The 13,417-nt window shown below is 32.5% G+C and overlaps 2 protein-coding genes across 2 annotated transcripts; one reads left to right on the top strand and one right to left on the bottom strand.

Moving 5' to 3' along the window:
* The first annotated feature begins 410 nt into the window (after positions 1–410).
* On the top strand, positions 411–4,705 carry blw (ATP synthase subunit alpha blw, mitochondrial). Its single transcript, XM_011059340.2, has 8 exons — positions 411–553; positions 874–987; positions 1,147–1,496; positions 1,691–2,047; positions 2,988–3,369; positions 3,696–3,840; positions 3,917–4,034; positions 4,322–4,705. The coding sequence occupies exons 1-8, from the start codon at positions 494–496 to the stop codon at positions 4,434–4,436; spliced, it is 1,641 nt and encodes a 546-aa protein (XP_011057642.2). The 5' UTR covers positions 411–493; the 3' UTR covers positions 4,437–4,705.
* A 4,617-nt stretch (positions 4,706–9,322) lies between these two features.
* elm (calcineurin like EF-hand protein 1 elm) lies at positions 9,323–11,335 on the bottom strand. Its single transcript, XM_011059341.2, has 5 exons — positions 10,985–11,335; positions 10,670–10,748; positions 10,274–10,537; positions 10,092–10,185; positions 9,323–9,967 (listed from the first exon to the last, which is right to left on the bottom strand). The coding sequence occupies exons 2-5, from the start codon at positions 10,734–10,736 to the stop codon at positions 9,823–9,825; spliced, it is 570 nt and encodes a 189-aa protein (XP_011057643.1). The 5' UTR covers positions 10,737–10,748; positions 10,985–11,335; the 3' UTR covers positions 9,323–9,822.
* Positions 11,336–13,417: the final 2,082 nt, after the last annotated feature.

Genomic DNA, 13,417 nt, shown 5'->3' with positions numbered 1-13,417 from the left:
TCGAGACTTTTCTTATAATTGATAACTAATAATCTTTATTACACGAGCACAAATTAATATGACTGTACAGGATGAACACCTTAATCGATCTATTGTTATAATTTTTCTTTTATTGGGTCATCTAAAAAGTATCCGCGGTACTTTGTCACTAGATATATGACCATCAACACACATCTAGTGACAAAAAACTGCGGATACTTTTTAGATGACTCAATATTATTTTTACGCTGCTAGGCAACTCGCTACCTATAAAATCCTTAAGCTTTCTACATTCGCTGCGCTAGTGAGGTATTGTATTAAGAATCCCCTACACTTTGGGCTACTTGAGCGCCACCATTCGGCTATTTCTAACAAAAAATATCTGGCAACACTGAGCGAACGAGCGAATATTCTTCTAATCCATATCAATCCTTACTATCCGACTAAGACGTCGACCGGTTGTTTCTACGTCCTTACGCTAATTGGTAGCTGTTCGTAGCTTGGCTGCTGGAAAATGGCACTCTTATCTTTACGTTTAGCCTCATCCTTGGTCAAGCATTTACCGAATACTCAGGTAAATAGAAGGAATCTCGTTAAACACATTCACGACCATCGAATGTTGCACTCTTGATAAAACGTGTCGACATTTTCCACTTTATCAAAGCTATGCTCCGATTTATCACATTTGCTTCTGCTCATGTAAACTGTAGATAAAAAATAAAGCAAGCATTCTGATTCATGAACCAAATAATTGTATGGTGCTAGTGATAATGATATACAGTGTATTATGTAAAGTGTGTTAGAACAGCAAGTTATGTAATAAGAGTTTCGAAACATTTGATTACTATTATACGTATATATAATATATGTAATATATACTTATTTGTACTTTAGATTAATTGGCCTGCAACTGCTATTGCTTCCCATAAATATCATGTCTCATGTAGTCGCCGTTCAGCAGAAATTTCTGCTATCTTGGAAGAACGTATCCTTGGATCAGCACCAAAGGTAATTCTTAGAAATAAATTGAATATTATATATTTAAATCATTCAGTACATGATACATTTTTAAACATTTCATTTTTATTAATTTTAAATATACATGTATACTTTTATAATTTAAAGATATTAGTTTTGAAAATATCTGAAGGAGAATGTACATTTTAGGCTAATCTTGAAGAGACTGGTAGGGTGCTTAGTATTGGAGATGGTATCGCACGTGTGTATGGGTTGAAAAACATTCAAGCCGATGAGATGGTAGAATTCAGCTCAGGTTTAAAGGGTATGGCATTGAATTTGGAACCTGACAACGTAGGTGTTGTCGTATTTGGTAATGACAGACACATTAAGGAAGGCGATATTGTCAAACGTACTGGTGCTATTGTCGATGTTCCTGTTGGCGAACAATTATTAGGTCGTGTCGTTGATGCCTTGGGTAATCCTATCGATGGCAAGGGACCTTTAAATAACAAATTAAGATTCCGTATTGGAACAAAAGCCCCAGGCATTATTCCTAGGTAATTTATAAATTGCCTAATGGTAATTTATATATTTTTATAATTGTTTATAACAATTATAACTAATTGTAATTTTTTAGTAATTATTTAATCTTTCCAAGAAAATCAATTGATATTTTTTTTTTAATAAGATAAAATTAGAAGCTATTATTTAATATATACATAACATTGTATGTACTTTTTTTTTATAACAGAGTATCAGTCAGAGAACCTATGCAAACTGGAATTAAAGCTGTAGATTCTTTAGTGCCTATTGGTCGTGGTCAACGTGAATTGATCATTGGAGACAGGCAAACTGGAAAAACTGCTCTTGCCATTGATAGCATTATCAATCAAAAACGTTTCAATGATGGTGGAGAAGAGAAAAAAAAATTATACTGCATTTATGTTGCTATTGGCCAAAAGAGATCTACTGTTGCGCAAATTGTAAAACGTTTAACAGACAGTGCTGCTATCAATTATACTGTTATTGTATCTGCTACTGCCTCTGATGCAGCTCCTCTTCAGTACTTGGCTCCATATTCTGGATGTGCTATGGGAGAATTCTTTAGGTGGATATATTATTATTCAAAAATTTCTATTCTCTAAATAATACACCCACTTAGTACTCTATTTAAGGCTCCTGAGTAGTCAGCATGCAATTCAAAATCAGTCGGCAGCTTGGCGAAATCAATAGTCACACAACACAAGCCCATGTATATGTGCTCTCGGCGCGCCAAAAGCGAGCACATGTACATGGGCTCGTGCTACAGCGCCTCGCCACGATAAATGGCTGAATTTATGGGAGTGGAAAAGTGACGTTTTGACAACGAAATTTGTGCTGTATGCCATTTCGTTATTATCTATTTAATTGTGAAAATGTGACGTGTCTCGTACTTGTGAAAGTCCTAAAAATGAGCAGAAAATATTGTTATCCTGGAATTTGATATGTAAAAGCGTATATTTCATTCATTTCAACAGCTGTTCAAACTATGTGTTTCCGAAATTAGACTCACTTTACCTGCCTTTTACGATCATTTACTGATTATTAAAGGAAAAAAGGACAATTTCTATCCATTTTTACAAGTATTTTAAAGCAATCTCATTATTTAGATTTATCCAAATTATCTTTATTTATGCTACAAATGACTTGTAGCATAAATTTACATGTCATTCAAAAATTCCTCGCTTCGACGTCATGATTTCAATATGATCGCCGCGATTACTCAGGAGCCTTAACTATTCGTATTATATTATCTGTTAGATTTTGAAGTACACATCTTAATTAAAATTAGAGAGTATGTTATTAGTAGATATATATATATATATTAGGTGTTGGAATTAATTCGTAGCGTTTTACAAGTGATGGGAAGTACTTTCATTAATGTATTTTTTAATGCTCATGTGAAATAAATAACATTCTTTCATTAAAAAACGCTACGAATTAATTCCAACACCTAATATATATATCAAATTTATTACTACAAACTAATAGGATTTATTGTTTTACAGAGATAATGGAAAACATGCCTTAATCATTTACGATGATTTGTCTAAGCAAGCTGTTGCCTATCGGCAAATGTCTTTGCTGCTTAGAAGACCACCAGGTCGTGAGGCCTATCCTGGTGATGTATTTTATCTTCATTCTCGTTTGCTTGAAAGAGCTGCCAAAATGAATGAAAATTTAGGTGGTGGATCATTGACTGCTTTACCTGTTATCGAAACACAAGCCGGTGATGTGTCTGCTTATATTCCCACCAATGTCATTTCTATTACCGATGGTCAAATCTTTTTGGAAACCGAATTGTTTTACAAGGGTATCCGACCTGCTATCAACGTCGGTTTATCTGTATCACGTGTTGGATCTGCTGCTCAAACTAAGGCCATGAAACAGGTATTGTCAATTCTTTGATTTATGTAATTAACCACAAAAGAATTATATATAATATTAATGTAGAATACAAATATCTATAATAATATTTTTAAGCCTTCCACGGATGCTTTCTATAAAGATTATGCATTTCGCATAATTTTTCTCCGTATCCAGATCCATTCTTGGAATGCTAATATTTTGTGAACCTTGCAATCCACTTCATCAGGTAGTTCTAAGCTTCTGACCTAATACAAGCTTAATATCAGGTTGCGCCTCGCCTTAATGAAGTGGACTTCAAGATTCGCAAAATGCATAATCTTTAATATCTATAATACTTGATTACATAGGTTGCCGGTTCTATGAAATTAGAATTGGCTCAATATCGTGAAGTAGCAGCTTTTGCTCAGTTCGGTTCGGATTTGGATCCTGCAACTCAGCAATTGTTGAACCGCGGCGTGCGATTAACGGAACTTCTCAAACAGGGACAATATGGTAAAATAATCACATTTTAAATTTGACAATGATCATGATATGAATCAATTTACATTTGACATGATTATATTTTCAGTACCTATGGCTATTGAGGAACAAGTAGCAATCATATATTGTGGCGTACGTGGTTATCTTGACAAAATGGACCCAACAAAGATCACTAGCTTTGAAAAAGAATTTCTTGCACACATCAGGTATATATAAAATATAATTTATATAATATGTTTAAAAATTATGCGTTTCGCGGATTTCCTCCGTGTCCAGATCCATTCTTGGAATGCCAACATTTCGTGAACCTTGCAATCCACTTCATCAGGCTGAAGTGGTTGGCATTCCAAGAATGGATCTGAACACGGAGGAAACCTGTGAAACGCATAATCTTTATATAGAAAGCACCCGTGGAAGTCTCAAGAATAATATAAATATGTTTATATAATATTTTTCTTAATGCATACAAACTTTATATATTATTCTTCTTCAGATCTACTCAACAAGATCTTCTTGCTACCATCGCGAAAGAAAATGTAATTAGTGAAGCATCAGATGCAAAACTGAAGAAAATAGTCACAGATTTCCTTTTATCCTTCTCAGAATAGAGCGTGATCATCCAATGTCATTTAAATGCGAGTCAACATAGATAATTGAAGAATATACATAAAATGTTAATGTTCTTAAAAATTTTTTTGCTGCTGATGAGCGTTAATGTACCAATATTATACATCGCTTTATAAGTGTCAATAATTATGTACAATATCTGTACATTAAAAATATTAGCAATTCTACATAAGACCTGTAAACTCGATAGCTATCTACAGTATATTGATATGAAAAAAAACGGCTCTTTAATAAAAATTAAAACCTGTAATGTTTTAGATATACATTCTTTTTTGTATAAATATATCAATATATACTACTCACAAAAATTAGAGAAACACTTAATTTTTTATAAAAAATAGACAAAATTTAGATAGCTATAACTTTGTCAAAAATGAACGAAATTTGAATTAAAAAAAAGTTTTAAAGCTTGAAATCTATTTTTGGAAAGTTACCATTTTTTTTATTTCCTGTTTAGTAATTTTTACACATAGAAAACTACGAGCTCAACTAAATAAGAAATCTTTAGCTCACTTTGTGAGCTTGTTATATGTGTATAAAAAAATCTGCGAAAATTTTTGACTTTCTTAAAAGCTTGAAGTTTTTCCTACAAAATTTTTGAAAACATTTCTATAATTTTTCGTTACTGAAATATCATGGATTGAGTAATAAATAGAGCACTTTGACTTTAATTGCTCATAACTCCGTTAAAAATCATCTTATCGCAACTTTAAAAAAAAAATTTTTGAAGCTAGAATTTTGCTTTAATGGTATGATTGCCAAATTTTTTAAGAAACACGTTTTAAGAAACATGATAAAAAATGATTAAAGGTATCGTAAAAATTAATAACTTCCTTTTTTATTTTTACTCAGGAAAAAATGTGTGGATCAACAACAAATGTTTATTTTTCATGATTTTTTGTGCATTTAAGTATTCATTTATTAAAAATTTGCCGAATAGCTATAGAAGTCTCTTTCGTGGTAGCTACTATGGTTTTAATATGAAACGTACAAAAAATTGGAAAATTGCTTAATTTCAGTGTAAAGAAAATGAACAATAAAGTTTAATTAATGTTGAAAAATCAATTTCCAGTGCATCGATACTACGCTGATGTTTATCAAGTGTCAGTACGAATAAGTTTCGTCTATTATTTCCTTCACTGAAATTTGAAAAAATACCGCCGGCGTTAGCGTTACCCAAAGTATACCACGATCGCATGGTCGATTTACGCTTCGTTTTATGTGCGTGTGTGCGTGCTTGAAATGCATACATAAAAAAGATTAAAACTCAGAATGTGTTCCAATACTGCCAGTATCGAAAATCTAGAGTACACGTAATTTGTACTATAGGTTTTCAGTACCAGCAGTATATCGGAACATATCCTGAAAAGGTAAGTTTAATAACACGTGTTTCTTCATCTATTCAAGATGACTGCACGCAATCGTTTTCGCATATTAATACAACGGCGTATAGCTGTTTAAGGAATTCGCTGCCAGATTCATATAAAAGAGACTCTGACAAGCGAAACTAAATCAGCAATGTTGGGATAGTTTTCGCGTACTCTACATATCTCAAATACGCTCGATTGGATTCAAATCAGGACTCAACGGCGGATGCAATATTATGCTTCCATGATATTTCTTAAGCCGATTCTACATTAGTTGCAAGCTAATCGCAAGTTTGTTGTGACAGCCAATCTGAAGCTTGCATTTTGAAATCAACTTCATATTGGCTGTCGCAACAAACTTGCGATTGGCTTGCAACTAATGTAAAATCGACCTTAGGAATTCCCGAATGTAATGAGCAGGTCGCACGCACGCCCGCCCGCCCGCACGCCCGCACGCCGGCACGCCCGCACGCACGCACGCAAACGAAGCGTAAATCTGACCGTGCGACCCTATCATACGCTTTGGATAACGCTAACGTCGGCAATATTTTTTCAAATTTCAATAAAGAAAATAATAGATACACTTATTCGTGACTTATACTTATACTGACATTTGATAAACATCAGCGTAGTGTCGATGCACTGAAATTTGATTTTTCAACATTAATTAAACTTTATTGTTCATTTTCTTTACACTGAAATTAAGCAATTTTCCACTTTTTTGTACGCACGAGACAAGCCTACAAAGTGAGCTAAAGATTTCTTATTTAAGGAAGAAATTCACAAGGAAGGTCATCCTCTAAGATTGATAGTTTAGCTGCATTAACAGTGCTTTTTATCCACTGGCGAGCTTCTTAAAAGAAATTGTAGATAAAAGTAATAAAAAGAATTTTAGTTATGTAAAAAACAGTTTTGATATTGTAAATAAACTCAATGGAAAGGTAATCGATAAAAATTTTAGTATTATATCATTCGACGTGGTCTCCATGTACACGAACATTCCGACCGATTTAGTATTAAAAAGCATTGAACGTAGATAGAATTTGATTGAAAATTAGACTTCGATTCCTGTACATAAGTTTATTAAAGCAATTATGATTACTACATTTTTTAAATTCGACGAAAAAATATTTAGACAGATTTTTGGCATGCCAATGAGCTCTCCTTTGTCCCCTATATTAGCGAACATAGTTCTACAAGATTTAGAACAAGAAATTATTACTGCTAATAATATTATCTCATCTTTTTATTTCCGTTATGTGGATGACATTGTGTTAGCGGTGCATAAAGACAAGGTTGAGGAAGTTCCGGAATTGTTTAACTCATATCATGAAAGACTTAGATTCACTGTTGACTTTGGCGATGAAAACGGCATAAATTTTTCAGACGTAAAATTAATGAGACAAGAAAGAAGAATCATCTTCGATATTTACAAAAAACCTACTAATTCTGGGAAATATTTAAATTATTTTTCGAATCATCCGTTAGTACATAAAAGGGACGTAATCATCTGGCAATTAGATAGAATTTTACTTTTATCCCATCCAAAATTTCATGAAAAAAACATCTCTGATTTAATTCACTCTTTTAATAAATGGTCTTCTTAAATTATCCTCTTAAATTCATATTTTCAACAATAAAAAATAGAATAAAAATCTTGGAAAGTAGAACTAATTTAGATTAAAATCGTGAGGACAATAATAACGAATATGACTCTAATTCTAATTCAAAGAAAAAGATACCATATTTAAACAAAGTATCTGAAAATTTAAAAAGCTTTCACATATACATGGCTTTAATATAGCTTATAAAGCCATGAATAAAATGAATACATTTATAAAAACTAGAAAAGATCCTTTACTTAAGGATGACTATCGTGGAGTAGTCTACAAAATAAATTGTTTAAATTGTGAATCTTCTTATGTTGGCCAAACAAAAAGGAAATTAAAAACTCGTATAAAAGAACACAAGGCTAACATAAGAAAATCCACTTCCGAGATGTCAGTGGTTTCACGTCACCAGTTGAATGAGATGCATGAATTGGATTGGGATAACATAAGAATTTTAGACACAGAACAATCATTAATGAAAAGAAGAATTTCTGAAATGATATATATAAAAGGCCAAATAAGTGATATCAATAAGCAAAGTGACACTGAAGGTTTGCCTGATGTTTATCTGCCTCTTCTTAAGAAAGATCTCTCTCACACTTAATAAATAATTCTAGAACTTTCTAAACTTTTGACTCATATATATAAATAGTGGTAAAATATATGATATGACAAATAACAACACACAATGTCACGACAAATTTCCATCTGTACAAAGGATGATATTTGAGATTCATTATATTTTTTTGCTGTAAAACAGATAACAATTCTATTCTTACATATTTCGATTAGAAGATATTAATGATACGCAAATTTATTAAATTAGAATCTGAAAATTCTCGTGATATGACAATTGACGGTGTAACATTATTATAAGCATCTTCACATATGAAAGAACACGTTTATATAATTACATCATATGACTGTTGAATTTAATGTCAGCTATAACTCTGTTTTAAGAATATTGTGAATTTACTGAGGATGACCAGATTGTGGCCGAAACGTCTAATGTTTTAATTAATGTAATGATAATTAAATATCACAAACTATAACTGCGGTGGTTTTTTTATGCTCTTCTTTTCATACATTTCTTATTTAGTTGAGTTCGTAGTTTTCTATGTGTAAAAATTACTAAACTCACAGGAAATAAAAAAAATAGCAATTTTCTAAAAATAAATTTCAAGCTTTAAAACTCTTTTTTTAAATTCAAATTTCGTTCATTTTTGACGAAGTTACAGCTGCCTAAATTTTGTCTATTTTTTATAAAAAATTAAGTGTTTCTCTAATTTTTGTGGGTAAAAAATTAAGTGTTTCTCTAATTTTTGTAAGTAGTGTATAATAAATAATATAAACTTTAGACAATTTATAAATAAGATAATTAAAGATTATGCGTTTCGCAGATTTCCTCCGTGTTCAGATCTATTCTTGGAATGTCAACGTTTCGTGAATCTTCTAGTACTTCATCAGGACGAGAAGCAGCCTGATACTGAGCTATTCCTCCTGGTCCTTTTTTATATTACGCTACTTGTTGGAGTAGTAAGAAGAAAAAAAGAAGAATTGTGGGGGGGAAGGTGGAGGAATTGGTCAGTCTTCAATAACCGGGAGAATGGTTTTCCATATTTTATTTATGTAGCCATTATCTCTATTTAGATTGTTAGTGTTTTTGTATCTCTATGATTTCTCTATACTTTCTTGGAAAGTATGGTGTAATGTTGGCTATTGTGGTTGTTTTGTCAAACAGGTTCACGAAAGTTCTTGGCATTCCAAGAATGGATCTGGACACGGGGGAAACCCGCGAAACGCATAATCTTTATATAGAAAGCACCCGTGGAAGTCTCAAGAATATTATCAAAAATCAGATAATTATTAATATAAACAGTTTTCAAAATATTTTGTTAATTTGCTTTTAATTTTCCTAAAATACATTTTTTTATATTTTGCATACAATTAAATTAATTAAAATTAACGTTAATTCTAATTCCTTATACATGTTTAATTCATAGATAATTATATATATATATATATATATATATCTATATATATACCATATATATATATACATATATAAAATATATATATATATATTTAAACAGATTCTAACACACCTACACACACAACACACACACACACGCACGCACGCACGCATGCACGCACACCATTCTTTTTTAATTCCCATAAGTCTTATAAAATTCAAGATTTATATTATACATTTTATAAATTCTCTTTTAACCTCTCAATCGTAAGTACCTTTTCTTGTTTACTAATTATAAGATTAGTTAAAGTTGTTTGTATATTGCACAATTATAAAAATTTATGACAAACTTTTTCCCTAACATCTACTCTTCTATAAAATTCTATATTATAGTTTTCTATATAAATCCATAATCAATTTAACTGAGAAATCTTATTGACATTTTCTGCTCAACATCTGTACGCTCTAATGCCTTACAAAATTCTTCAAATGATATCATACCATCACCGTTTTCATCAGCCTCAACTATGGTCCGTTCCGCAATGCTGGTTAGCTGTTCTTCACTGAAATAAATATGTTTATTGAATTGTCAAATTTATATTAAATATTTTATTCGATTATAGAAATACATATATAGAATATCATATATAGAATTATTGCGATAATTATAAAAAAATTAATTTTTACCTAATATTTGCACCAACCATCATATGTAAAATAGCAAGTAGTTCATCTTTTGATATCAGATCGTCGTTATCCAAATCATACATTTTAAATGCAACTAAAAAAAATATTTAATAATAAATCCTTAATGAATATTTAGATTATAAGACATCATTATCTATCATTTTATATTCGGCAATATTTACATTTTAACTTTTGCTGTCTAGAATTCAATCGATTGGGACTGTTCTTTTTGATAGGCCTAAAATGAGCCAGGACTTGCATAAACTGTAGGAAATTCACCCTGTCGTTTCCACTTTCTTCAAAGAAAGCGTTTACTATCCTTTCACCAAGAGGATTTATCGCCAATTCTGGGATTCTGAGAAAATCTTCTCGACTAAGTGTTCCACAATCTCCGCGATCCAGACTTGTAAAGCGGCTGTACAAACGTTCGATTTGATTTGGTGTAACTATAATAGAGAATGCCAGTATTAATATCACACACTAATATTTGTCTTATTAAAAGTTATTTAAATAAATTTCGAAACTATCGAAATAAATTAATTAATTCGTATGGAATGAATAAACAAATGGATACTTGCAACCAGTAGCATTTTGTATCTGCGCTATTTCATCCTCGCGTAAAAGAAGACTTGACCTGTTACCCATTTTTGGTGAGAACTGAAATTCAAGTTTATCAGATGAAGTATCAAATATATACTTAACAGAATAATTTATACATAAAATAAAAAATGCAGGCGTGGCAAACTGAAACGCATCGATCAATCATATGACTGCCAACATGATCATGACTGCCAATTAATGCTGGCTAAACATCGATAATCTATCGATAGTTTTTTACTCAAAAACTATTGATAGCTTTAAAAATATCGATAGTTTGAAAATAATAGTTTTACCTGATTCTACTTCAATCAATTTTAATCGATTAATTCTATCAGCAGTATTCATCGACATATAGAATGGACACTGATGGTAGTGGTGGGAATAGAAACCAAGTAGAGTGAGGCGCGTTCACACCTTGATGGAAAAGCAGAACGCGGAAAAGCCAATCAAAACTCGCGCTAGTAGTCGACATTTCGACTTTTTGTACTACTTATGGCCCTGCAACTGGACGCAGAAACGCTTGCCGCGCGGCAAAATGAGACGCGATAACCAGTAAACACATTAGGAGCTATAAGTTTATTGGCTACCGCATCGCATTTTACCGCGCGGCAAGCGCTTCCACGTTCAGTGTGCAGAAGCCATTAGGCTGTGGTCAAAGTCTCGCTATAAATGCTTTGAAGCACCAGAAAGAATTTTACAAACTGACCAATTAAAAAATGCTTTAAAGCGTTTGCAGCATCGCGTATCCTTAGTACCAGTGCGATGTTACGTCTCGGGAGAAGACGCTGAGCTAGGGTGAGGTAGCACTGACAAGCGACATGCCCCGCCAATTTCAAATTAGGATTACAATTGTTTCAATTAGAGACGACGAAAATGAGTTCGTAGGCCTCATAGCGGAAACTTACAAAGACTTTTCTTGATAATAATTGAAGCTTTGATAATTTACTTAATGTTGACTCGATATTAACGTAATATAAAACATGAAGGTTAAAGTGAAACATGAAGATTAAAATAATGTTAGATTGGTAGACGAAATGACCACATACTTTTAATTTGTCGAAATGATAGATGAAACTGATCAAGAAAATGATTAAGGAGAAAGGAGGGCATCGCTCTCGATATAATTTACTAAAGTAAATTAAAATAGCTGTAAGATGAAATAATTATATTAAATAAATCCAATAATAATGACGGAACTTAAAATGACAGTATGTGTGGAAATATGTATAAATTACGTATATTTATTTAATAGTTATTGTGAGCTGTGATAATTGAGCATTATAGAAAGATTCAGCTGATACATTAAATGAATACAATAAAATAATTCATCTCCATTTACAATCTGATATAGTTGGAATAGTAAATATAACGCAATAATGTGTAGACGTAGTAAGATAATTCAAGAAAATTCTGAAATATCTGAATTCTTTAAAACTATTATCTATCTAATCTATTGTTTAATATTAAAATATCGGATAAAAGAAAGAATGGTAGATTATTAAAAATAATAAAATGCATATATAAATATATATATATATATATATATATATACTGGGTGTCTCAGAGCACCCGTACCACCCTTTTAAAAGGTAGGGATGTGTTTGTACAAAAAAATGGTTCAGACAAAATTTGCAGGATTTCGGGAGATCTATCTGATGGTGACCTTGAATTTGACCTTGAGGTCGACTTTGGGCATAACTCAAGGTCAAAGTACCGTTTTACAAATGTAAACCCTTATTCATGACATCACAAATGAAAATAGCGGAAAATTTTACGTCCGAATACGTTATTAAGCCTAGGTCAAAATTACTCTTAGAGGTCATGTGGAGGTCAAGTTACTTTTAGAGCACCCGTACCAACCTTCTAAAAGATATGGATGTGTTTGTACAAAAAATAGTTCAAACAATACTAGGTATTTATTATAGTTATGATGCATCCATCTGCTGGTGAATTTTAATTCTACCTTTAGATTCATTTGTAGTCGTGTACATCGATTTTTAAAGATTCCTAATTATCAAGATCTTGAACAGTCGATGCCGCCTGTGTCAGCGTTACCCAAGATATACCACGTGGAGGTCACAAGGTCGGACTTACACCTCGTCGGGGTGGTTCCCCTTGCCGTCAGCTTTGTTCGTACGCATGTGTTCAGTCTAGATTTTCGAAGTGTCCTCCACGTGCATGTATGCAGGCTGTTATTCTTCGTTGAAAATCATCCATCACCCGACGAATTTCGACAGGATCTAGAGACTGAATGGCTTCTCGAATTCTGTTCTTCATGTCTTTTGAAGTTGTAGGTTGTTCGCGGTATACGAGGTCTTTTATTCTTCCCCACAAATAAAAATCCAAAGTTGTAAGATCCGGTGATCGTGGTGGCGAGTTATGTGGACCATATTTACCTATCCATTGGCCGCGATTCAGTTGTTGACGAGCAATGACAGACGTGTGGGCTGGACATCCATCCTGTTGAAACCACATATTTAGTTGAAGTGGAATATCTTCAAGTAAACGTGGGAGTTCGTTTTCGAGTAAATCGATATACAGAAAACGGTTTAGATTTTCTTCAAAGAAAAATGGTCCGACGATATGCGTATCAACAATTCCGCACCAAACATTGACTTTCCAGATACGTTGATGATCGATTTCTCGATACCAATGTGGATTCTCTTGCGCCCAATAACGGAGATTATGTGTGTTCACTTCGCCGTCACTTTTGAAGGTGCACTCAT

The sequence above is a fragment of the Acromyrmex echinatior genome, chromosome 15, assembly GCF_024713525.1.
Source record: "Acromyrmex echinatior isolate Ae372 chromosome 15, ASM2471352v2, whole genome shotgun sequence".
Classification (NCBI taxonomy): domain Eukaryota; kingdom Metazoa; phylum Arthropoda; class Insecta; order Hymenoptera; family Formicidae; genus Acromyrmex; species Acromyrmex echinatior.
This window is presented reverse-complemented; position numbering and strand designations above follow the sequence as displayed.

Bases quoted from the DNA above. Each gene is read 5' to 3' on its own strand.
- blw (XM_011059340.2), top strand. From the start codon at position 494: ATGGCACTCTTATCTTTACGTTTAGCCTCATCCTTGGTCAAGCATTTA. The intron at 1,497-1,690 runs GTAATTTATAAA...TTTTTATAACAG, and splicing joins GCCCCAGGCATTATTCCTAG to AGTATCAGTCAGAGAACCTA. The intron at 4,035-4,321 runs GTATATATAAAA...ATTCTTCTTCAG, and splicing joins GAATTTCTTGCACACATCAG to ATCTACTCAACAAGATCTTC.
- elm (XM_011059341.2), bottom strand. From the start codon at position 10,736: ATGGGTAACAGGTCAAGTCTTCTTTTACGCGAGGATGAAATAGCGCAG. The intron at 10,186-10,273 runs GTAAATATTGCC...TATTTTTTTTAG, and splicing joins TAGACAGCAAAAGTTAAAAT to TTGCATTTAAAATGTATGAT. The intron at 9,968-10,091 runs GTAAAAATTAAT...TATTTATTTCAG, and splicing joins ATGGTTGGTGCAAATATTAG to TGAAGAACAGCTAACCAGCA.